The sequence below is a fragment of the Lissotriton vulgaris genome, chromosome 1_1 (genome assembly GCF_964263255.1).
Source record: "Lissotriton vulgaris chromosome 1_1, aLisVul1.2, whole genome shotgun sequence".
Lineage (NCBI taxonomy): Eukaryota > Metazoa > Chordata > Amphibia > Caudata > Salamandridae > Lissotriton > Lissotriton vulgaris.
Genome location: NC_141685.1, coordinates 1,032,362,670 through 1,032,386,166, shown reverse-complemented (window position 1 = coordinate 1,032,386,166; position 23,497 = coordinate 1,032,362,670). Strand labels below are relative to the sequence as shown.

General features: G+C 38.4%; 1 protein-coding gene across 3 annotated transcripts in view; it reads left to right on the top strand.

Moving 5' to 3' along the window:
* The window catches only part of LOC147748463 (A.superbus venom factor 1-like), a 1,277,467-nt gene that overhangs the window by 261,429 nt on the left and 992,541 nt on the right, over positions 1–23,497 (top strand). For all 3 annotated transcript variants that reach the window (XM_086962056.1, XM_086962049.1, XM_086962065.1), the window contains 2 exons: positions 2,937–3,039; positions 3,257–3,377. In XM_086962056.1, coding sequence (XP_086818182.1) covers positions 2,937–3,039; positions 3,257–3,377 — 224 coding nt within the window. The remainder of the gene's footprint in view (positions 1–2,936; positions 3,040–3,256; positions 3,378–23,497) is intronic.

Genomic DNA, 23,497 nt, shown 5'->3' with positions numbered 1-23,497 from the left:
CATTCACTGGAGTGGGAATAGTAATTTTTGCCCCTTTGCTATCCAACGCTTTTCCTAATGTTGCACTCACTGGAGTGGGAATAGTAAATTTTACCCCTCCGCTATCCAACGCTTTCCCTATTGTTGCACTCTCAGGATTGGGAATAGTAATTTTTGCCCCTATGCTATCCAACGCTTTCCCTACTGTTTCACTCTCTGGAGTGAGAATAGTAATTTTTACCCTCCCGCTATCCAACGCTTTCCCTACTGTTGCACTGTCTGGAGTGGGAATAGTAATTTTTACCCCTACGCTATCCAACGTTTTCACTACTGTTGCACCCATTATTAATTACCATCATTGTTTTTATTTTAATTAATGTAAATATTATATTTCATTTATTTTTATCTTTATATAATATGTTTATTTATATATTTATGTCAATTTATTTTTATTAATGTTCTAAATATTTTATGATTAAGATTAATAATTACTTTATAATATTATTAAGTACATTTATATTAAAACATTTATTTACATTTCATTTATTATTTTTACATTTTAAGCTCTTTTACATTATTTTAATTATGTTTTATTTAATTATGTTCATTATTTAATGACATTTCTAGTAATTTAATACATTTAAAAAATTCGATATGTTAGTTACCTATATTTTAACATTCTATATTTTGGAATCGATATTTTAGTACTTATCTGTTTGTAGATAGGCATTCAATATTCTGTCCCTCGATATTTTGGCATTGATATTTTGATAATTCGATATTTTGTCCCTCGATATTTCAATATTGATCCGATATATTGTGCATAATCTTTACATACATTTTGATCGTTTTTATTCACAACACCACATTGCTGCTTTTGACATTCGTTGGTATAACATGAACAATTTACTTGATGTAAAATAGCTTTATGGTGAGATTCCCATTAAAAAGTTCAAATTTCATGAAATTATGAAGAATGAGAGCATCTTGAGCGACGTACCCCGCAGTGTGTACTGAAGAATTACCTCTCTAATCTACAAACGCTCTACATTTCCAGAGAAATATTTTCCCATTCATTGGGAAGTATTTACACAGTCCTTTTGAAAAATAACCCTATCAGTTCTTGCTTGTTAACAAATTTCCATTGAAGAACTTCCCTTGTTACAAGGTCTGTTATCAAAATCCTACTGGATATGTGTCTTTTTATGATGGGCTCCCTCCTGAGTAAACACTTTTTTTTATCGGAGTCATATCTCAAATTAAAAAACTGCTGATTTTCATGTAATTTAGATGGAAAACTTGAAATATTGCAAGGAATTTTAGCATTGCATCTGACACTATTTCCTCAAAGAAATGTAAACAAAAAATGGTCATCAGTACTGCTTTCTGTTTCTCACAATACATATATGGGATATAAAATAAGGAAAAAAACAAAACAATTAAACAAGGGTTTAGGGCACGTGAGAGCACTTTAAAAGAAAAGTCCAAAAGGATTCTCTGTGTCGCTTTTTCACTTCCAAAAGGACCCAAAACATGTTCAAGATTTGTGTCAGGATATATATTCTCTAAGAAATTGTGAAAAAATGGTTATTTGCGCATTTCTTTGCTAATAAATGTAACATTTTAATCACTGTCATGATATTGAACTGTCACTGTTCAAAGTCAGTTTGCCAAGTACATTTTAAAATGCTTAGTTGTTTTTCAAGTGCTTGACTTAGCTTTAGTTCTCCTTCTTACTAGGGTCTTGAACCCTATCAAATCTTTGTCAGGCTTTGCCCCCTACAACGAGGGCCTTCAAAAGGTATAATGGTCTCTATACTAGGGAACCATTCGATCTGTTCCAAAGGTCCTACTAAAGGTAGAACTCTCAGGAGTCTATTCTCCAAGTCTTGTAATAACCATAAGACTGTTCTGGTCTATTCCCAAAAACCAAATAGAGAGTAATCCATCTGATCTGGTAAATGCTCAAAGTACTACACCTGAACAATCAAACCATTTAGTCTAGTGCCAACGCCCTGGCTAATAGAGAATGATTGATTTGTTCTATCAGCTCTCAAAGCTCTACAGGAATGATCCATGTGATCTGGTGTATTCTTAAAAATCTGCAATAGATCTATCCATTTATTGTGATGTTCTCCAGAAGTCCTAATAGAAAATGATACATCCTATCTGGTCTACTGTCAAAGTATGACAAAAGAGCTATTCAGTCTTTCTTGTCCACTTCCAAATCCTGTTTGGAAATTATCTGTTTTTATAGTCCTGCAAAATATTGTCTGTTTGTTCTACCCTGCTTTAAAGCACTGTTTGAAGAAGGATCCATCTAACATTGTTTATGTGTAAAACTCCTTTAATCAACCATATTTCTGTTTGGGCCAATACTTAAGCATATTATTAGTATTGAATAATCAATCTAATCTGGCAATTCGCAAACAGCAACTGAAAACAAGCCATCCTGTCTGCATATTCACAAAATCCTACTACTGAACGTTGTAATTGAATCTTGTACATTTTGTTTATTCCATTAAAGAACAATCTGTGTGTTCTTGTGTATTCTTGAAAGTATTCTTAAAGAACATTTGATCCAATCTGGCATATTCTTAAAGTCCCTTTAACGAATTCTCCATTTGATCAGATCGATTATACCCTGAACATTGCTGGGTAATGTAAAATAGTCTGTTGAATCCTAGCTTCCTTGTAAAGTAGACTAATATGGAATACTTTTGTGGGTTGTGTCCGGAATCATACATTAATTTATTCTGTGGTATTCAAACCTCACTGCTTAAAAAATCTGTATGGTATGGATTACCCTAAAATTTAGGTTAAAGTTTGGACATATTCCACTTCAATGCCCGCTGTCACTTTATACCTTCCTATCTATTCCAATTTATAGCCACTGTCTCATTTAATTACAGGATGAATACTCTTGTCAATAAACTGAAACTCTTCTTTTCTAATAGGTATCTCTATGGGAGGCCAGTAGAGGGTGATGCCTATGTTCTTTTCGGGGTAAAATTTGACGATGAAAAGAAAACCATACCAACATCCCTTCAAAAAATCGAGGTAAAGCCCTCAATAGAAAATCAGGTCATCTTGATGTCCCCACATATTTTTCAGTACTTTTAATAAAAATGCCAAAACACTACTTATGCTCTTGCTCAATTAGTATCATTTTGATCCCCTTACTAATATGTATAATTGCACATACACTGTGTTGCAGCTACTAAATGTGACCACAATTCCCTCACCATTTCTGCACTGCTGTATCATGTTTTTTCAGATATATGAAGGCAGCGGAGAAGCAAAACTAACCAGAAAGATGTTGACAGAAAGTTTTAAAGACATATATGAACTCATTGATTGCAGCATCTATGTTTCTGTAACTGTCTTAACAGCAGCAGGTAAGTGAACTACATTTGTGGTGAACAAATGATGCTCTGACTTAACTTAAGGTCTATATATTTGCACCATGTTTATTCATATGAAGAACTGAACTCCCAAACTAGTGTTCAACTAGTACCAACATATCTAATCTAGGACATTCCTTCAGATCACCACCTACTAACACCATCTACATCACTTACATTCTTGCATAGTGCCCTCATTCTGATCCCCTTTATTAATATTATAATGTGACTTAATCAAGCCTCTCTCCCTTTCTACTGGATCTTCACACAGAGCTGCAGATCCAGAAGAGGGAATAAACATACATCAATAGCCTGATTCAAAACAGTACATGAGAATTTTCTGTCCTTTTAAACATGGCAACTTTGAAAGTATTCCTGGAACTCAGTCGTCCTAAAACTAAAACCATCAAAAACTTTTCTGCCTCCCCTATTTCAAAGAGCCCCTTCCACCTGCAAAAATGGAGGTGGACCTACTCTCATCTCTAAGCATATTCCACAAAATATATTGTCAGGAATACTACTTGTTTTCCTCATTGACCACAAAAATATCTATTATACTCCACTTATCAAAACTGTTTAAAACTGCTTCCATTAAACTTTTCCAGCTTATTAAAGACAAGCCTACCATCCATTCCTCTTTAGAGTAGTGGCACACACCTAGTTTTACCACACGTTGACAGCAGGATTATTCTTTTAGCTTCCCTCCCAAAAGCCTTCCAGTATCTCTGAAGGATATTCTTATTGAAGTAGCTGCTTTGTCGAAGGCATCTAAAAGGAGAAGACCATCCCTCAAATTCTGAGAGAGCTCCACTGGCTCTACTTCAAAACCACAGTCAGCTTTAGAATGGCCTACACCACAAAAAAGCTCTGTACCGCAGTCTATAAGAGAAATAAACTCCATAGTATTGGATAAAATGAAAACCTCCCACCCAGGCCTTCACTTGCCAAGCTCCTAGATATTTGGGATCACTTCCCAGGAGAAATCAGACAAAATTTCAATGTGCTAGCCTTCAGAAGATATCAAAAACAAAACCCATTCAAATTACGCTGGCTGCCGGAGCAATTCTGTTCGCTTAGGCGGGCGGCGGACACCGATGAAGGCGTTTTCACCTGACAGACCTGACAGAATTCAGCGGAGCTGATAAAAAAAAAAAAAGAGACAAAGTTTGCCATTTCAGAGCAATACTTGGGGAGCAGAGCGGAGCGAAGCTGATCTCAAGAAAACTTCTATAGCCACGGAGCCAGTGAAAAGTATTGGAGCCAACACCACCCTAATCAGCAAACGGAGGCAAAATTGCTGGAGGTGGAGGCTGAGTAAAGCCAATTAACTGGAATAAAGGGGTGAAAGACAACCAAAGAAAACATATAACTAAAAGAAAACATACTGACTGCTTGCAGGGGGGTGCCTAGCTGTTGCAGGATTTATGAAAGTGGATAGGTGAAAGGCTTGAACACTGGTGAATTTGTGCAGCCAAGCAGTAATTATTTGAGAAAGAGGCAGAGACTTTAGCAGACGTGAAATACGCCAGCAGAATTTACGAAAGTGGCGAGAACAAGGAGTAAAAAAAAACTGGAAGGCACTGCTACAATGGCTCCTAAAAATATACCTAAGAATCCTCCTCGACAGAACAAACTACACAAGGAGAACACTGAAGGAAAAGAGACTACAGAGCCGGCTATACTTACAAAAGAAATAGCAGCAGCAGCAACGCAAGCAGCAACAGCGAAAACTCCAACAGCAGCCGCTAAACCCATCACTGGATCTCCCTTCAACGTGCAAGGCAAGCAAAGCGGTAAGCAAGTGACCATTTGTCTACCAGTAGCTGAGGGTTCTAGAGTGGATGAACCAGTAGTAAATGTAGTCAAAAACGGGACATTGACAGCGACAGGGAAAAATGAAAGCGTAAACAACAAAGTGTTGATTAACTCTCTGGCCCTCTCCAGCTCAGGGGGGCACAAGAATATAAATTTAACCAGTTCTCATACTGATAATGACATTATAGTACCCCCCACTGTTCCTATAGTTAAGACTACTACTACTACAGCTGCTACAGCCGAAGCTAATTCAACCCAACAAGGAGATGATAATGGGGGTCTAACTCCAAAACCTGTAGAGATACATCGAGCTAGTGAGGGGTCAATTAAGGCAGCACCAACTCAGGACATGGATATTAATGAAGACGCTGTCTCTAATTTAAAAGATCAGTCAAGTAACCGAAACTTAGGCTCTATAAATACAGATACAATGAATGTGACTATTGTAACCGCAGGAAATGTCCTACTTGGATCCTTATCTAAGAAAACGGAGGACTCTGTGAAAATTGACGTCCCTGGAGCTTTTGGTGTGGAGTCTAATGAGGATGAATATGAGGATCTGGTCACTGAGGAAGGGGCGGAGGGTGATGAAAACGAGGATGACTCTGTTACAATCATGAGTGGCAAGATAAATAGCCTACTTAAAAGAGGAGGGAAAGCAAAAGCTAAGACCAAAAAAAGCAGAAGTTTGAACTTTAACACCATTTCATCGACACTAGCATCTACAAGCGCCAGGGAGAAACTCTTGAAAGATCAGAGCCCACTACGCAAGTGGATACAAGCCAAGGGGGGTGTTAAAACCTTGGCTAAGCGTCTTTCTGGGAATAACCTCACTGGGGGCACGAGCAATACTAAGACCCCCCTTGTCTCTTCAGCAGCAGTGCCTAGAGTGATAGAAGATGAGGATTCTATCCTAGATATAACAGAAAGTGAGACAGTGGAGTCACCTTCTCCTCAAACCTCAATATGTGATGATTCAACCCAAGCTATCATTACGACACCTAGCCCCTCTGCGATACTCACTCTCCCCCAAAAATTACACCCAGAATCTGCAGCAGCTGCCACGGGTACTTCATTGGATTTGATTCTGCAGACTCTTCTGGAGCACCGTCAAGAGGTTCTGCAAAACTTCTCTCAGCTAAGGGAAGACAATTGTAAAATGCAGAGCTGTCTGCAGGAAGTTACCGGTAAACTACATAATGTCACAGAGGAGATAGTCGAAATTCAACAGAGGGTTGTTACGGTGGAAGAGACATTGGCTACTACGGTTGTCTCTTCAGAACGCCAGGACAAAGATATTGTAACGCTTAAAAATAAAGTTGAAGATTTGGAAAATCGTCAACGGCGCCAAAATCTGCGCATTTTTGGAATTCCCGAGGGATCTGAAGGGGCCGACGCTCGGGCGTATATGGTCAAACTACTGCATAAAGCTTTCCCAGATCTCTCTGACTGGGATTGGGACTCCCAAGTACAGAGAGCTCACAGATTGCCCATGTTCACTAAAAACAAGGATAGTAGATATCCAAGGCCCATCTTGATCTACCTGGGGAATTTTTTACTGAGACAAGCAATATCCATCAAGGCCAGACCGAATACTCCAGTGACAGTAGATAATACCACGTTTTTCACGAAGTCTGACTTGAGCAAGGCCACAATGGACAAACGATGGGAGCTGAGAAAACTGATAGATCCTTTGAAATCGAAGGGGGTGGTGGTCTATCTACAAGAACCTGCTAGGCTCAAAATCATAAAATCAGGCCACACCCGCATTTTTAATGATTTCAAAGAGGCCGAACAATTTCTTGCATCATTAACAAACGATTGCTAATAATTCTAGAAGTACTGTACTTTATTATTTAGGAGACTTGATTAGTTTCTCTGCTTCCTTTTTTCCTCTATCTATGTTAATTTGATACTACTAAATGAAATAATTTCTTTTCTTTTTTTGCTCTCTACTCCGATAATACGATATTTAAGTTTGTATGAATGAATGCGGAGGGGGAGGATCCTGGGAGGGTCCACACTGTCTCGCTGCCCTATCAGCGGCAGCAGAAGATAGGGTTAGGCTTCCGGGTAGGTACAGGGTGGGGGGTGGGAAACAGGCTTAGACCTAGGGGTGGTGGCGGGAGGGGAGGGGGGTCAATTAAAAAAATTATCACAGGCAGGTACGATTCATGCTACAAATGTATAATTTTAGAGGGGGTATATATGTTACTAGAAGCGGTTATTTTGAACATTTTTGATTTAAGAAATGTGTCAAGTTAATTGCCTTGCATGGAACGTATCAGGGTTAAATAATAGGAGTAAAAGACAGCTTGTATTTGAAGAGTTAAGGATGTACAACCCTCACTTGGCACTGCTAAATGAAACACATATAAGATACCGAGATAGGAAAATGCTGGTTCAAGGGGGGTATGAGTTGATAGCTAGTACATCTTTAAATACCTCGATACGTGGGGTAGCTATACTAAAGAAAAAAACATTTAAGGTTGAGGTTAATAGGGTGGCATCTGATAAAGCGGGTAGATGGGTCATCGCTCAAATCACGTTATCAGCTGTTAAATACACCATATGTGCAGTATATGGGTCCAATCATGATGACGCTGCAGTCTTTGACCATTTAAATATAGAACTACTAGGGTGGGAGGGAGAGATACTAATCATGGGGGATTTCAACTGTGTTATAAACTATGCAATAGACACAACTAAGAGTACCCCCTCGCAGCGAATGTGCAAGACTAGAGCATCCATCTTAGAACTGGCCCGTATACATAAATTAAAAGATATTTGGAGACAGCTACACCCTACACTGCCGGGATACACTTACCATTCTATACCTCATAAAATGTATTCCCGTATAGACATGGCCTGGGCAACGAGTCAAATTATTACTGGCAGTAAAATGGAGATCTGCCCAAAGGTAACGTCGGACCATAACCCTATAATGGTAATTTTTGAGGTACTCTCTCCCAAGAAAATACCCAGGCTTTTTTCTTTACCCAGACATCTCTTATCTGATAACAAGTTCATTTCCTTATTGAAAGTTCATATTGAGGAATTTTTAGAGTTTAACATTGATTCAACTAAGATAACTACAGTTTGGGATTGTTGTAAGGCTAGTATCAGAGGATTTGCACAGCAATATATTATCCAGCAGAATTCTAATCAGAAAGCAGATATTCAGTGCTTAATCTCAGGAATTAGAGGGTTAGAAGAACACCTGGCCGAGATTACTAGAAAGGAAAGCGCAGGAGCCCCTAACAATTTAAATAAAGACAGACTTGAACTTAAAATAAATACGCTGCGCTGCGAGACTAAAAAATTCTTAAGAGATAAAGTTACCGCTAAGTTACACAAATATAAAATTACACAGTATGAAAGTGGCGACAGAATAGGAAAAATACTTGCCTATAAAATAGCCGACGAACGAGCTACTTCTCTAATTAAGAGTATAAAAGGGACAGACGGTACTATTTATACTCAACCCGATAAGATACTGCAACAATTTGCTGATTATTATACTAAGTTGTATACCCCCGAGAATGTGCCTTCAACTGACTTGGTGGAGAACTATATAAGAAATAACTGGCAATCGGAGAATGACCCGAACTGTATGGAAGAGTTAGAAAAAGATTTTACTGAAGAAGAATTAAAATTAGCTATTTTTTCCCTTCCATCTGGAAAGGCCGCCGGAGATGACACTCTTCCGATTGAAATTTATAAATTATGCTGGGAAGAGCTTGTGCCTATACTTTGTTTAGTTATTAATCAGATTGCTACAGAAGAAGGGGCCCCGTCATCCTGGAACACCGCTAAAATTATATTTTTTTTAAAAAAGAATAAAAATCCCATGGAATGTGGATCTTATCGCCCAATCTCTTTGATCAATGCGGATGCCAAGCTCTTTGCCAAATTATTAGCTTTGAGACTGTCCCCCGTTATGCCGAGAATGGTTAGCAAACATCAGCATGGTTTCGTATCAGGTAGAGATACGACGCAGCATGCAAATACGGCCATCACAGTGCTTGACATGGCCGCAGTTGACTCCACCCCACTCGGTATTATACTACTTGATGCTGAAAAAGCATTCGACCGAGTGGGGTGGGACTACCTGTGGTCAGTTTTGAAAGCAATGGGGTTTAAAAGTAAGTTTATTACCAAGATAAAAGCACTTTATTATTTACCTAGTGCATTAATTGGATACGACTGCCTACTTTCTACTAAATTCCCCATTAGAAGAGGAACTCGGCAGGGTTGCCCTTTATCACCCCTTTTATTTGCCCTCTCTATGGAACCTTTTATCAATGCCATACAGCTTCAAATGATGATAAAACCATTTAAATTCGGGGCAAATTCTCTTAAAATAACAGCATACGCCGATGATTTGGCAATTTATACAAGCGACGTGACCGAATCCATGTTAGGTATAGTAAAAGAGGCAGATGCCTTCGGAAAAGTTTCAGGTTATAAGCTAAACCTAGATAAGACACAAATAATAGCTAATTATAAACCGATAATACCTGTGGTAGGAGTAAGTTATTCTGCTACTTACCTGGGCATCAAGCTAACATCCAATATAAGGGAAATTAATATACTGAACTACGATGCTTTATTAAAAGAAACTGAGGCCCTCCTTAAAAAATGGCATAAGGTACCTTTAAATCTTATTGGGAGAATCAACCTTATTAAAATGAATATCTTGCCCAAATTCCTATACTTATTCAGATGTATACCCTTGAAAATAAACACAGTCTTTTTCAGAAAACTAGATGGTATACTGGGTAGCTTCATTTGGGGCTATAAAAAGAACCGAAGAGCACTTTCCTCTCTGAAACTTCCGTTTATAAAAGGAGGGCTTAATTTCCCAGATTTCCGATCGTATTATATCGCATCATTTTTGGGGCGGATACAGAGCTTATTTAATTCCAATAACCCATACTTTTTTCATCAATTCATGCTGGGGCCAGAATGCTTGCAGTTTTTGGCTAGAAGTAATGATCCAAATTACTTCAAAAGAGTGAGGTTTAAGACTGCAAAGGACATAATTAACATCTGGAGGATACTTATGAATCAGAATAAGCTATCATTTTACCACCCACTCTTAAGTCTTTGGAACAACCCAGGCTTACCTAGTATTTTTTCTGATTCCGGGTGTAAAATATGGGAGAGTCAAGGTATATCGAAACTTGGGGATCTTTATGGTTCCTCAGGCTTTTTGGAGTTTGAAACATTAAGGTTATTGTACAAATTACCAGAACATACTTACTTTAAATACACACAAATTCATGATTTTTTGGTAAGAAAATTAAAAATGAAAGAGATTCTGGATTCGGATTTTTGGCAATGTTTGTACAAGGGAGAAGAAAACCAAACAGTAACCATTAGTGAGGGATACAAATACCTTACCGAAACTAAACCAGACGAGTGTCCAAAAATAGCAGAGAAATGGGCCCTTTGCTTTCCAACAGGTATCACTTCAAAAGAAATATCTTACTCCTTAAAGAAAATTGATACGCTGGTTCATTCTTCGAGCTTAAAACTGCAAGCATATAAAACAATCTGCCAACTTTACTACACTCCTCTGCAAATAAGCAAATGGTCCTTGAATAATGGCTCTAACGATCGAACCAAATGCCCCAAATGCCATTTACAAGCGGCTGATCTAGAACACATGTTGGCTCTATGCCCAGCGCTAGCTTCATTTTGGAATAGTATAGGGAAGATATTGAGATTGAAATTGCTAATTGATGCACCTTTAACTTCTGAAATGATACTGCTAGGTATACAGACTAACCCTACACCTTTTCAAGATCTAATTTTTATTGTGTTGGCATGCGCAAGGCTGGTTTTGGCTAGAGCTTGGATAGCTGAACAAGCACCTAATGTGAATGAATGGTGGTGCTTGGTTAAAGAGATACATCATATGGAGCTATCGTTAGCCAGGAAAAGAGGAGTGAAAGCAATGACTAAAGTAAAGAGAATATGGGGAGACATGTTTTATATACCCGACATTAACTAACCTGATTCGAAGTTGTGTTTAACTCAAAATCAGACAAGATTGTATTTACTTGTGTAAACCCCCTTTATATTTCTTTTGTCTGCCTGAGGATTGATTATCATCTACTAGCAATGGTAAACCGCTTTTTGTAATAATCTTTAAAAATTATTGGAAATTATGTACAACAAAATTATGATTGTTCTGTTTAATCCTGCCTGTGATATCCATTAATAAAAAGGATTTAAAAAAAAAAAAAAAAAAAAAAAGAAAAAAAAAATAAAAAGGGAAAAACAAATTACACTTAAGGAATAGCAATCCTAATTCCACTGTTTTGGTTTCACTTTAGTTTTTTGCACATTGTTGCTATTTCTGATGCACTCTGCTGCCTTTGTGGGTGTGATCCTGTCACAAACCAAAATGGAGGAAAGAAAGAAAGTGAGAGTAAGAGACAGAAAGAGAAAAATACAGTGAAACTTGAAAGAAAGAATGAAAGAATGAAAGAGGGAGAGAAAGTTAAAGAGAAGGAAACAAACAGAGTGAAAGAGAAAAAAGGTGAAAGAAAAGAAAGAAGAGAAAGAAAGAAAGGTTTCTCCACGATGTTAGTAATCTGGTTATATACCAGATATTTGTGTGCACCAGTACACCTGAGCTGGCCTGCTAGCTCCCAATACTTATGTTCATATCTAAAAAAAAAACTTATTTAAGAAACTGGGGATGGTGAATCAGTTACTGATGGAAGTAGGCTAAGAATACAAGGAATAAATATATATATATATACACACATACATATATATATATACTTTATTTTCACATTCAGTAGACTCATCGAAATGTTTAAATGCAAAGGATGATGAACAGCTACCTCCAAAAAACTAGAAAGCTCAATAAAATATTAATTAACAAACCTCTGCCATACACATGTAGGTTTAAAGTTGGATGGGAAGTCCAATGTTCAGTATTTATACATGTGATGTGGTCTGATAACTTTCTTGAAAATGATGCTAGAAAGATACTCAAGATATAATGTTAGGAATGAGATGGGTCATTATTTTTATTAGGGCAAAAATTAAGTTAATTTGATATAGGTTAATTTATATAAAATTAATTGCATTATTTAAATAAATAAGGTTTAAAGTAGTGGTTGGCTTTAGGTTAAAATAATATACCACTGTCTAATTTGTTTGTTAGATTTAATAAAAAAATAGGTTTAGTCTCATTGGAGAGTGCTAGCATCTTACAAAAATAATCTAATTTCATATAATTTAGGGTTGCGGATTAAGACCAGTGTTTGAATAGAGAAACATAATTTTAATGTAGAAAAAAAGTTCACTTATGTTCAGGGTTATGACAACTGAATGTAAATATATTTTTAAAAGATATGGCAAATGTTAGCATCATGGAAAAGTATAAGAATATAGATGAAGTACAAGTTAATATGGTAAAGGGTGAAGTAACAAAAATTTCAATGTTAAGGATTGGGAGATGATATAATGTTAGGAAAAAGTAAAGAAAGTAAAGTAAAGGTTATGGGAGTCAGAACATGAACATACAGCTTACCTTGACCTTTACTGTTTAAGAGAAGATACCATCCAGTGTGGAATCCCAAAGCAACTAAAAGTATCTAGTTCACAATGGAGGATATCTATGGAAATCCCTTCACGTCAAAATTACAGCTCCCCATATAGGACACCTCCTGAAATGCATAGTGTGCTGTAAAATGAATATGACACACACCAGAATGAATGTCATGCATGCCAAAATTAATATGATACCTAGCAGAGTGAATCTGACTTGAACCAAAACAAATATGAAACCTGGCAGACTGAAAATGCTATTTAGTAATTATTATGAATAACACGCACACTGAATTGAATAAGAGATGTACTGAAATATATATCAATCATACGAAAATGAATATGGCCTTCACTGTAAACAATAAAGGAATCACTGAAAGAATACAATATGGAAGAATTGAGGTTCTGAAATATACACTTCCCAAGGGGGTCAGTGATGCTGGTTGAAATAAATCAACAGGGCTCTGTCGGATATTAGATCAAGAGCGTCAAAGCAGCAACAATGCTTGTGCATAGAGTTCAAACACACAGCATGAGAAGTCACTGACCCCCTCGGGAAGTGTATATCTCAGAACCTCAATTCTTTCCTAGGGTCATCAATTATAATGCTCAAAGCTCAAGTCCTAATGATGGTCTTATGAAACATTCTCCCAAAGACCGAAACGTCGACTACTGAGTCTAATCCTGCTTGATATTTATTAATCACCTTTGATTTTCATTTACTTTTTTGATTTGAAATCATTGTGTCATTATTTGGTAGCAGTGTAGACTTACTTTTGGGATATATTACAGGAGTATATAGGACGCTCCCTTTATATCCCAAATGCATTTCTCTGTACCCTATCTGTATTGTTGATTGAATTTCCCTGTCGTAAAGAAAATAACAATCTTTTGACTCAAAAAACCTGGTTATTGTTTTCTTTCATATTGTTAGTGTGGTAACATTATTGATTTGTACTCGAGAAATTATATTCAGCCACTAACTGATAGTAGTGCGGGTACTGAATTTATCGCAGACCCTCATCTGCTGAAACTAAAAATTTCAAACAAAACCCCTAGCTGGCCCATTTTTTGAACATATTATCTGCCCAAGCCCGCAAGGGTATATTGGGTTGCTCACCCTTTGTTCAAAATTTTAACTGTAACAATGCAGAGGAGCTGCTCAATGCCCATTTCTTCCTTTCAACTATGCTTAAGGAATCAGAGATTGACTTTGTGCCCTTTTGACGTTTACCAAAACTTCTAAAAAACATGCTATAAGACCCCGGGGGTGATTACTCTGCTTTTCCAGAAAATATTGGGAATTTATAATATTCCGTGGCTCTGCCGCCAGATGAAATGAAAAGATGGTATCCCTTTGGGGCAACAGTTGTCACATCAAAATTGTGATCAGTGGGCAAAATTATTTGTTTTACTCCTCGTGATTATTATAGAAACAAAGGATTTCTTTTCTGGCAACAGGTATGAAATAGTAAGATCAACATAAGCAGTCACCTAATATTTAACTACACACAGTTTACACAGTTCTTTAAAAAAATATTGTCCATGTGCTCTGCTGGGGATGTCACATTTTATATCTAAAAGTAAGGGTATAGGCAATTGGTTTAAATTACTCAAATGAGTGGAGAATAAACATCTGATCTTAGATCACCTGGAGAAGATTAATTTGACTACTGGTTCCACTTTTGCCCTGCAACTATGGCAGAACCATAATAACATGAGCTACAAAACAGTCAGGGCTGGTCATCTGAGAAGTATGGCATGGTTCAGCAAATGGATGATCTATTACACCACACACAACAATAAAGTTTAATTAGGGTCAGAGGCCAAAATTTAAAGACTAACTGGAATATGTAGCCCCTAAACTGACTTATACACACAAAATATACTCCAGCGTCTAGAGAAACAGAGAGCAGAAAAAGGAAGTTCCTACTGTGAATCAAAATATGTGAAATGACAAAAAACATACAAGTTTATGTATATGGATTCCCATCATTCACCAAGCCTGGTGATTAGCTTCATCATTTGGGTATCCCTGGGTTGTACACAATGACAGACTAGCTCTATGGATATAAGAGCCAACGAATGTCAGGTAGGTATATAAACCAAGATGAGCAAGATGTAATATGTGGGACCAAGTTTTTTTGTGATATTTTAAATGCAGTGCAGAATAATAAAGTGCGAGGAAAATAAAATTGGTGCGTGAACAGACTAACAATTCTTATGATGTCAGTCACGATCAAGAATTAAAAACGTGAGTGCCAGGACTAGTTTTAATAAATAGCTGTCCGATGCAGTGATGGTCAACATGTTTCAGCACTTGAAGGCAAAAGATAAAGCCATGTGCTTTCGTCAGGACCTCAACAAGACAAAATGATATAAACTGCTATTTATAATACTTGGAAAAAGGATATGGTGTGAGTGCTGCTTCTCACAATACCGTTGTCATCTCAATATCTTCAGTTTCCTTAAAGATAAGGAAGAACAAGCCTCACCCCACCTGGCAACGGCTCAGGGTGTAAGATTCACCGCTCTATCACAAAAAAACATGGTCCCACATATTACATCTTGCTCATCTTGGTTGATATACCTACCTGGCATTCGTTGGCTCTTATATCCATAGAGCCAGTCTGTCATTGTGTACAGCCCAGGGATACCCAAATGATTAAGCTAATCACCAGGCTTGGTGAATGATGGGCATCCATATACATAAACTTGTATGTTTTTTGTCATTTCACATATTTTGATTCACAGTAGGAACTTCCTTTTTCTGATCTATTACACTCCAGATCGGCTCCATAAAATGTTCCCCTCTGTTGATCCCAGGTGCTTTAGATGTGGGCTGGTAGTGGGAGACTGGTTTCATGTCGGATTTACATGCTGCCACCTAAGACATTTTTGGCAGGATATTTTGTTTGAAATTAGTAAGAAACTAGAAATCAATCTTCCTCCCAGCCCTCCTACCAAGTAGAGTAACATGTTGCCAAAAAGACATTACTGAGATAACCAGACTCCTCAAGGTCAGGTTTCTTCTCAGCAAACGATACCTGATTTTTAACCATACCAACTAGGGGCAGGAATAAAAGAGTGGCCAACTAGTTAGGTATTTTTATATTTTCTTTCCCTTTCCGCTCCACATCACTGCACTACACATAGTCTACCATAAAAAGTGTTCCTACATAATTCACAAGTCACAGCACACCTTAATCCGTAGAAGATTGAGAGGAACCCCAATGATGAGGTCTCTAGAAAAAAAGTATTTTTTCTAGACAAGGGATTACAAAAAAGTCTTGTTGTATCCTATCTAATTCCCTAAGGCCAGGTTTTCTTCGATATACTCGTTTTTTGTCTAACTACGTAATTGTCAGGAGGATAAACCTAGCCTCTATCTCTGCCTCACTCTATTCTTTGGTAATTGAAAGGAATATGACCAATGCTAAAATTAAAATGACCCTCAGCAAAATGAATATGACATGCTTTGAAATTAATTTTATAAACATCGAAATGAATATGATGTATGTTTGAATGGCTATGACTTATGTTAAAATGAATATGAGTGGTAATATTAATATTGAATCCAATGACATGAATATGCCATGAGATGAAAGGAATATTACACATGTTAAAATAAATATTACATGAGTTGAAATGAATATGATTTTCATTGAAATTAATTTGACATGCTTCAAAATTAACACGAGTAACATTAAAATTAACATGACGTTTATCAAAAAGAATACAGCTTGCATCGAAAGCAAAATGACACCCATTCACATGATTATGAGATTTGTAGAAATGGATATGAGATTGTTATTATGAATGAGACATACATTGAAAGGAATAGGACATGTTAAGATTTTTTTATTTTCTTTTCTTTTATGCAATTTTATATAGCACAAACATTACTCGAAGGTGTCAGAGCGCTTTACATATGAACCAGTTGCGATACATAAGGACGTAGGATTAGATGAGTTACATAAAAGATAGAAACTGAAACAAATTGCAAATGTACAAGTTGTAAAGTCACACAAGGAAGAGATAAAAACAGAAAAAAATTGCAAATGTACAAGTTGTAGAGTCACACAAGGAAGAGATACAAACAGAATTTGTTTTGCAAATGTACAAGTTGTAGAATCACACAAGGAAGAGATACAAACAGAAAAAAAAACTGCAAACGTACAATTTGCAAGTCACTCAAGGAAGAGATACAAATGGATATACTCTAAGAGTCACCTAGGAATGGTAGAGAGTATAAAGGTCTACTACACATACTAGTGGTTAGAGTTATCTCTATATACATATATCTATATATATATATATATATATATATATATATATATATATATATATATATATATATATATATACAAATAGCACATTTTCTCAGGCCAAGACCCAAAGAACCAGGAGAGCAGAGTTCCATTAAGTGGGGTCGGAGGGGGGATGCAGTCACAGCACCAAGGGAGGGCAGTAGGATGTCTGCTGTTTCGCAAGATGGTGAACCAAGGACAAGAGTGACAACAGGAGACGGTCCCAAAACGATATGCATTGAAATGAATATGAGCCCCCTTGAATTAATTCAACATGCCTCAAAATGAATATAGCCAATGCTGAATTAAAATGAAAATTATCAAAATTAATATGGTATGATTTGAAATCAATATGATACATATCAAAAAGTTGTATGTATTGAAATTAATATGACCTATGTTGAAATGGATATGACCCATGTTAAAATTATTATGGCAGGTGTTAAGGTGAATATGACATCCATTGAAATGGATATGATATTCAGTGAAAGGAATATGACATGTTATGATGAATATGAACCACTTTGAAATAAGTAGGACACCTGAAATTAATATGGTTAACATCAAAATTAATATGGCATTCCATAAAATTAATATGACTCATTTTGAAATGATTATGAAACTATGCAAGATAAATGTGGCATGCTATGAAATGAATAAAGCACATATCGGAATGAACACAAGCCATTTTTAAATTAATATAACCACAGTTGAAATGATTATTTCTTGCATTGAACTTATGTTGAGTTGCTTTAAAATTTAAATTAATATTACATATTCTGAAAGCATAAGATATGAGCTAAAATATCTTAACTAAAATTATTATAACACAAATTTAACACAATATAAAACAAGAATCCAGCCTTTACTATGCATCTCTTACATGCATTCATTTACAAAGCAGGTAGGTAGTGCTACATTTATCACAAAGTATTTATAATGTAGGTAAGTATTTTTTGCAAAAGACATAATTTACATCCTTTTTTATGTGTACATAGAGGTAAAGGGAGGTAAGGATGATTTATGGGTTTACATGTTGGTAGAGGTAAAGGGAAGTAAAGATACTTTTTCAGGGAGGTTCCTGGTGGGCTAATTGGTCCCCAGGGACCCCCAGTATTCAAGGGGAATTACTATACCCTATGCAAACATTCCAGGGGGTACGTTTGCAGAGTGGTGCCGGGAGGGGGTGGGGCTTGAGGTGACGGATTGCACCACTCTGCAAACGCGCCCCCTGGTGCATTTGCAGAGGAGAAACTGATTCCCCTTGACTACTGGGGGTCCCTTGGGGCCAAATAGCCCACCAGGAACCTCCAGTATGTGCCAGGGGGCTGCATTGCAGAGACGTGTAAAGAGGCCATGCCTCTTTTTACACCTCTCTGCAACGCAGCCCGCTGGCACATACTGGAGGTTCCTAGTGGGCTAGTTGGCCCCCAGGGACACCCAGTATTAAAGGGGACTTAATCCCCCAACTTAGAACGCGCCACGGGGCGCGTTTGCACAGTGGTGAAGTTAGGGGGCGGGGCTTGAGGTGATGTGTGTGCAAACACGCCGTGTGGCGCGTTTTAAGTAGGGGAATTAATTCCTTTTCAATCCAGAGGTCATGTCATGAGTGATGTAATATGTGACGTCATCAGCAGTGCATTGCAGGCGCGCAAGTTATAGTGAGTCCAACTAACTATACCGTGGGAATTTCAATGGTTTTATGTCAGTAAAATTTTCCAGCTAACTATAACTGGTGTGAAACCTATGGTTTTTTCAGTGAATTTAATAGGTTTTTTAAATGCTAATTCCTAACTATAACTGGTGTGAAACCTATGTTTTTTTCAGTGAATTTCATAGGTTTTTTAAATGCTAATTCCTAACTATAACTGGTGTGAAACCTATGGTTTTTTCAGTGAATTTCAAAGGTTTTTTAATAGCAAATTTCTATAGCTATGAAATGTAATATTTTTTTTAATGAATCCTATATTGTATATTTATATAATACAAATGTATTTATTTATTTTTTTGCCCTGGAGCGCTCCCGGTGCGCGCCCCGGTGAGCGCACCGGAAAGCGCAGTTTTCCGGCGCTCCCCGGGGCGCGCACTGGTGAGCGTCCCGTTAGCGCTATTGCCGCGAACGAAAACATCATCGTGACGTATCGCGTAGCCGCGTCCGCGTGATACGCACGGCGTAAGTGCACCCAGAAGCACTTGAGCCGAGTGAATACAATCGCGCAACGTAAGCATCCGACGCGCTTACGCGACGTGCCCCGGGGCGCGTAGCGTAAGCGCATCGGGTCATGTGACCTGAAAATAACACTTTTTATTGCTGCTGATCAGTTTTGGTTTCCAAATGATGAATGCCCGGGTCATGTGACCTGAAAATAACACTTTTCATTGGTTCAGGACAGTTTCTTTTCCAAATGATGAAAGCCCCCACCTTTTTTCCTTATTCTGACTTTGTCCTTTGACTGAGGAAGACCTGTTTAGAGATCTGTGACTAATATTTTGTACTTTAAAATGGCAACAGTAGCAGCAGCAGCTGAAGCATCTGCATCGCCACCACCACCACCATCAAGAGGACCACCACAACATCACATTGGTGGTCAAGAAGAAGAGGAGGAGGAGGAGGAGGAGGAGAGAAGGCAGACAAGGCATTTCCTGCCTGAAGACAATGCCCCATATAAACCAAAGGAGCACTTTATATGGGAGTTTTTTCAAATCCCAAGAGGTGCAAAGAAGGTAAACGCTGCAAAGGTGACTTGTCTCATCTGTGGCGCTGTACTATCTAGGGGGAACCCTGCCAAAAAATATTCTTTTGGCAATCACACAATGATTCGGCATATGCAACGATTGCACCCCAATAACTATTCTGCAGCAGAGGTGAGAGAACTGTGCAGAAACCTTCCACAATCGTCTGCCAGCACCTCAACAACAAAAGAACCCACTCCATCGGGTCCAGAGGCAAGGCAGATGGTTCCAAACATTCAAACTAAGTTTGGTGGCCACAAAATCGTTTGCATATATTGTGGCAAAACCATTACTTATGGTGAGAAGAGTATTACCCACATCAACGTTGCTGGTGATAACCACAAGTGCCCGTAGAAACCCTAATTTTTTTCAGATTTTTTTTTGCTCCAGTTGAGCCGTTTATAATTCCCTGTTTTTTGTTTCTCCCCATAAAAAATACAAAAACATATAAAACTGTCCAGAAAAGCCAAAAAAAGTACACAATGTTAAAAAAAAACAAAAAAAATATAAAACAACAAAAGAAGAAAAAAAACAGTTCTTTTTAGAACTACCTCCAATTTATAAATAAAGGCTAAATTTTTTTAAAACGCAGTCATTCTTTTATCCCTATGGTATGCTCCCCGGTGCGCGTACCTGGCGCTCCCCCCGCGCAAATCGAATTTTTTTTGTTTTGCTCCGCGGGGCCCTTTTATGGCCCCCACATCAAACCTTGGGGGTCAGGGAGGGTCTACCCTGCCCCCTTTTGGTCATTTCCCCCATTGTTTTTGCCACCTCTTGTGTCTCGATCCTACCGAGACACAAGATGGCGGCCACTCTGGACTGTTTGGAATGTTTACAGACACCCGAGAGTCAATCAGGTTTCCGCGCGCGAACTCGCGTGGTGCGCTGCAGCGTGCCCCGCTGCGCGTACCGAGGTGTGCTTATAGATATATATATTTTTTTAACCTAAATTACTCAAAGGAGCACATATCTTGAAACATAGCAAAGGCACATCGAGCTACCAGTCCCTACAATTTTGCAAAGTTTGGTGGAAATCCATTCAGCCGTTCTGGCTAAAAGTGAGGTTGACCGCCCTATGGAAATTAACATGGGGAAAACACGTTTTGGGACCCCCCTTTTACCTCGGCCCCTGCTTGACGAATCCCCCCCAAACTTTCAGGGAAGGACCGGAGCGCCGCGACGCAAATTTGAGGAAATTTTCAGGCAGATTCCTCAACCGGCGCCAAAGTTATTCCCAATAGAATGTTGCAATTTCCTATTGAAAATAATCCTAACCATAACTACCTACTGGCGACCGCCAGTAGGTAATATATATATATTACCTACTGGCGATAGCCAGTAGGTATATATAGTTAGGATTTTTTCTCTATGGAACTTTTGAAAATTCTATGCCTAATAACTTTGGCGTTTGTGGACGGAATTGGCTGAAATTGTCAGGAAAATGGCACATTTTGTTTCTGAGCAGCTCCTGTAAATTTGGGGGGGGTTCGTCAAGGGGGGGCCGAGAAAAAAGGGGGGTCCCAAAACGCGTTTTTCCCATGTTAATTTCCATAGGGCGGTTGGCCTCACTTTTAGCCCGAACGGCTGAAAGGATTTCCACGAAACTTGGCAAAATTGTAGGGACTGTTAGCCCGATGTGCCTTTGCTAGGTCTCAATATATGTGCTTCAGTGAATTTTGAGAAATTAACGTTTAAAACAAGATATATATCTGTAACAGCGCTCCGGGCAGCGCTCCGGTTCGCGAACTTTTCGCGTATCGGAACTTTGCGAAGCGAAGCTGATTGGCTCTCCGGTGTCTGTCAACATTCTAAACAGTCCGTAGCGGCCGCCATCTTGTCTCTCGGTAGGATCGAGAGACAAGAGGAGGCCAAAACAAAGGGGGAAATGAAGGAAAGGGGGCAAGGTAGACCCCTTCTGACCCCCTAGGATTGATGAGGGGGATATTATAGAGCCACGCCGGGCCCAAAAAAAAAAAAATCCGATTTTTTCGCCGTAGAGACGCGTCTTGGTACGCGAACCGGGCAGCTAACCGGGCAGCTAACCGGGAAGCTAACCGGCAGTGTAACGGGAGTCTGAGGAGTAGCTGATTGGCTGTCAACATTGTAAACAGTCCGGAGCGGCCGCCATCTTGTCTCTCGATAGGATCGAGAGACAAGAGGAGGCCAAAACAAAGGGGGAAATGAAGGAAAGAGGGCAAGGTACACCCCTTCTGACCCCCTAGGATTGATGAGGGGGATATCATAAAGCCACGCGGGGCCAAAAAAAAAAAAATCCGATTTTTTCGCCGTAGAGACGCGTCTTGGTACGCGAACCGGGCAGCTAACCGGGCAGCTAACCGGGAAGCTAACCGGCAGTGTAACGGGAGTCTGAGGAGAAGCTGATTGGCTGTTATCATTGTAAACAGTCTGGAGCGGGCGCCATCTTGTCTCTCTGTGGGATCGAGAGACAAGAGGTGGAAAAAAAAAGGTGTAAATGAATGAAAGGGGTAAGGCAGACCCCTCCTGAACCCCTAGGATTGATGAGGGGGCTATTAAAGTTCCCTGGGGGGTGAAAAAAAAAAATTTGCGATTTTTCGCTGTAAAGGTGCTTCCTGGTACGTTAACCGGGCAGCTAACCGGCAGCGTAACGGGAGTCCGACATATTGTGTTTTTTGAACGTTTGTGATATGTGCACGTGTGGATTTTGTCTAATTAAGGTTAAAAAAATATATATATATCTTTAAGCGTGTTCTGGCGCGCTTACGTTTTGGGTTTGGTTTGCGCTGCAGAGACGATACGTCACGGTTATGCGATGCATCATGAGGCGTCTCACGGGCTACGTGATACGTCACTTAATAAAGAATATATTTTACAGCTATAGATATTAGCTTTTAAAAAACCAATGAAATTCACAGAAAAAACCATAGGTTATAGACCATATATAGTTAGGAATTTGCATTTACAAAACCTTGAAAATTCACAGAAAAAACCATAGGTTATAGACCATATATAGTTAGGGATTAGCATTTAAAAAACCTTATTTTATTTGCACAAAACCATTGAAATTCCATATATAGTTAGTTGCACTAACTATATATCGCGGACCCGCAATCCACTGCTAATGATGTCACATATTACATCATTCATGACATGGTCAATGACATCACTGATGACATCACTGATGACATCTCAAATGACATCACTGATGACATCACTGATGACATCTCAAATGACATCACTGATGACATCACTGACATCTCATTTGACATTACTGATTACATCACTGATGATATCATTTATGTGATAATACATCTTCAGACTCTAATATAACCTTAGATACACTCAGTGTAAACAGGCACTCACAGACTGTCACACATCCATGGAGTTACTCAAACACCTAGTCAGTCATGCAAAGAATCAATCACACCTCCATTTCCTCAACTATACAGTTATACACACCTTACTTATTCAAACATATACTAACACATATTTACTCTCTTATACAATCCTTGATACAAGTTCACAATGATTCATACAGCCACTCTCACATTCACTGGCTCTTATGTTCAGTTATTTATATATGTCAACTCTCACATGGAGTGTGTTTTACATATGTACTTACTTTGACATGTAGAACTGAGATATCCATTCACTCACCAATATACTCATGCACACAGTCAACTGTCCATACAGCTGTTTCTACAT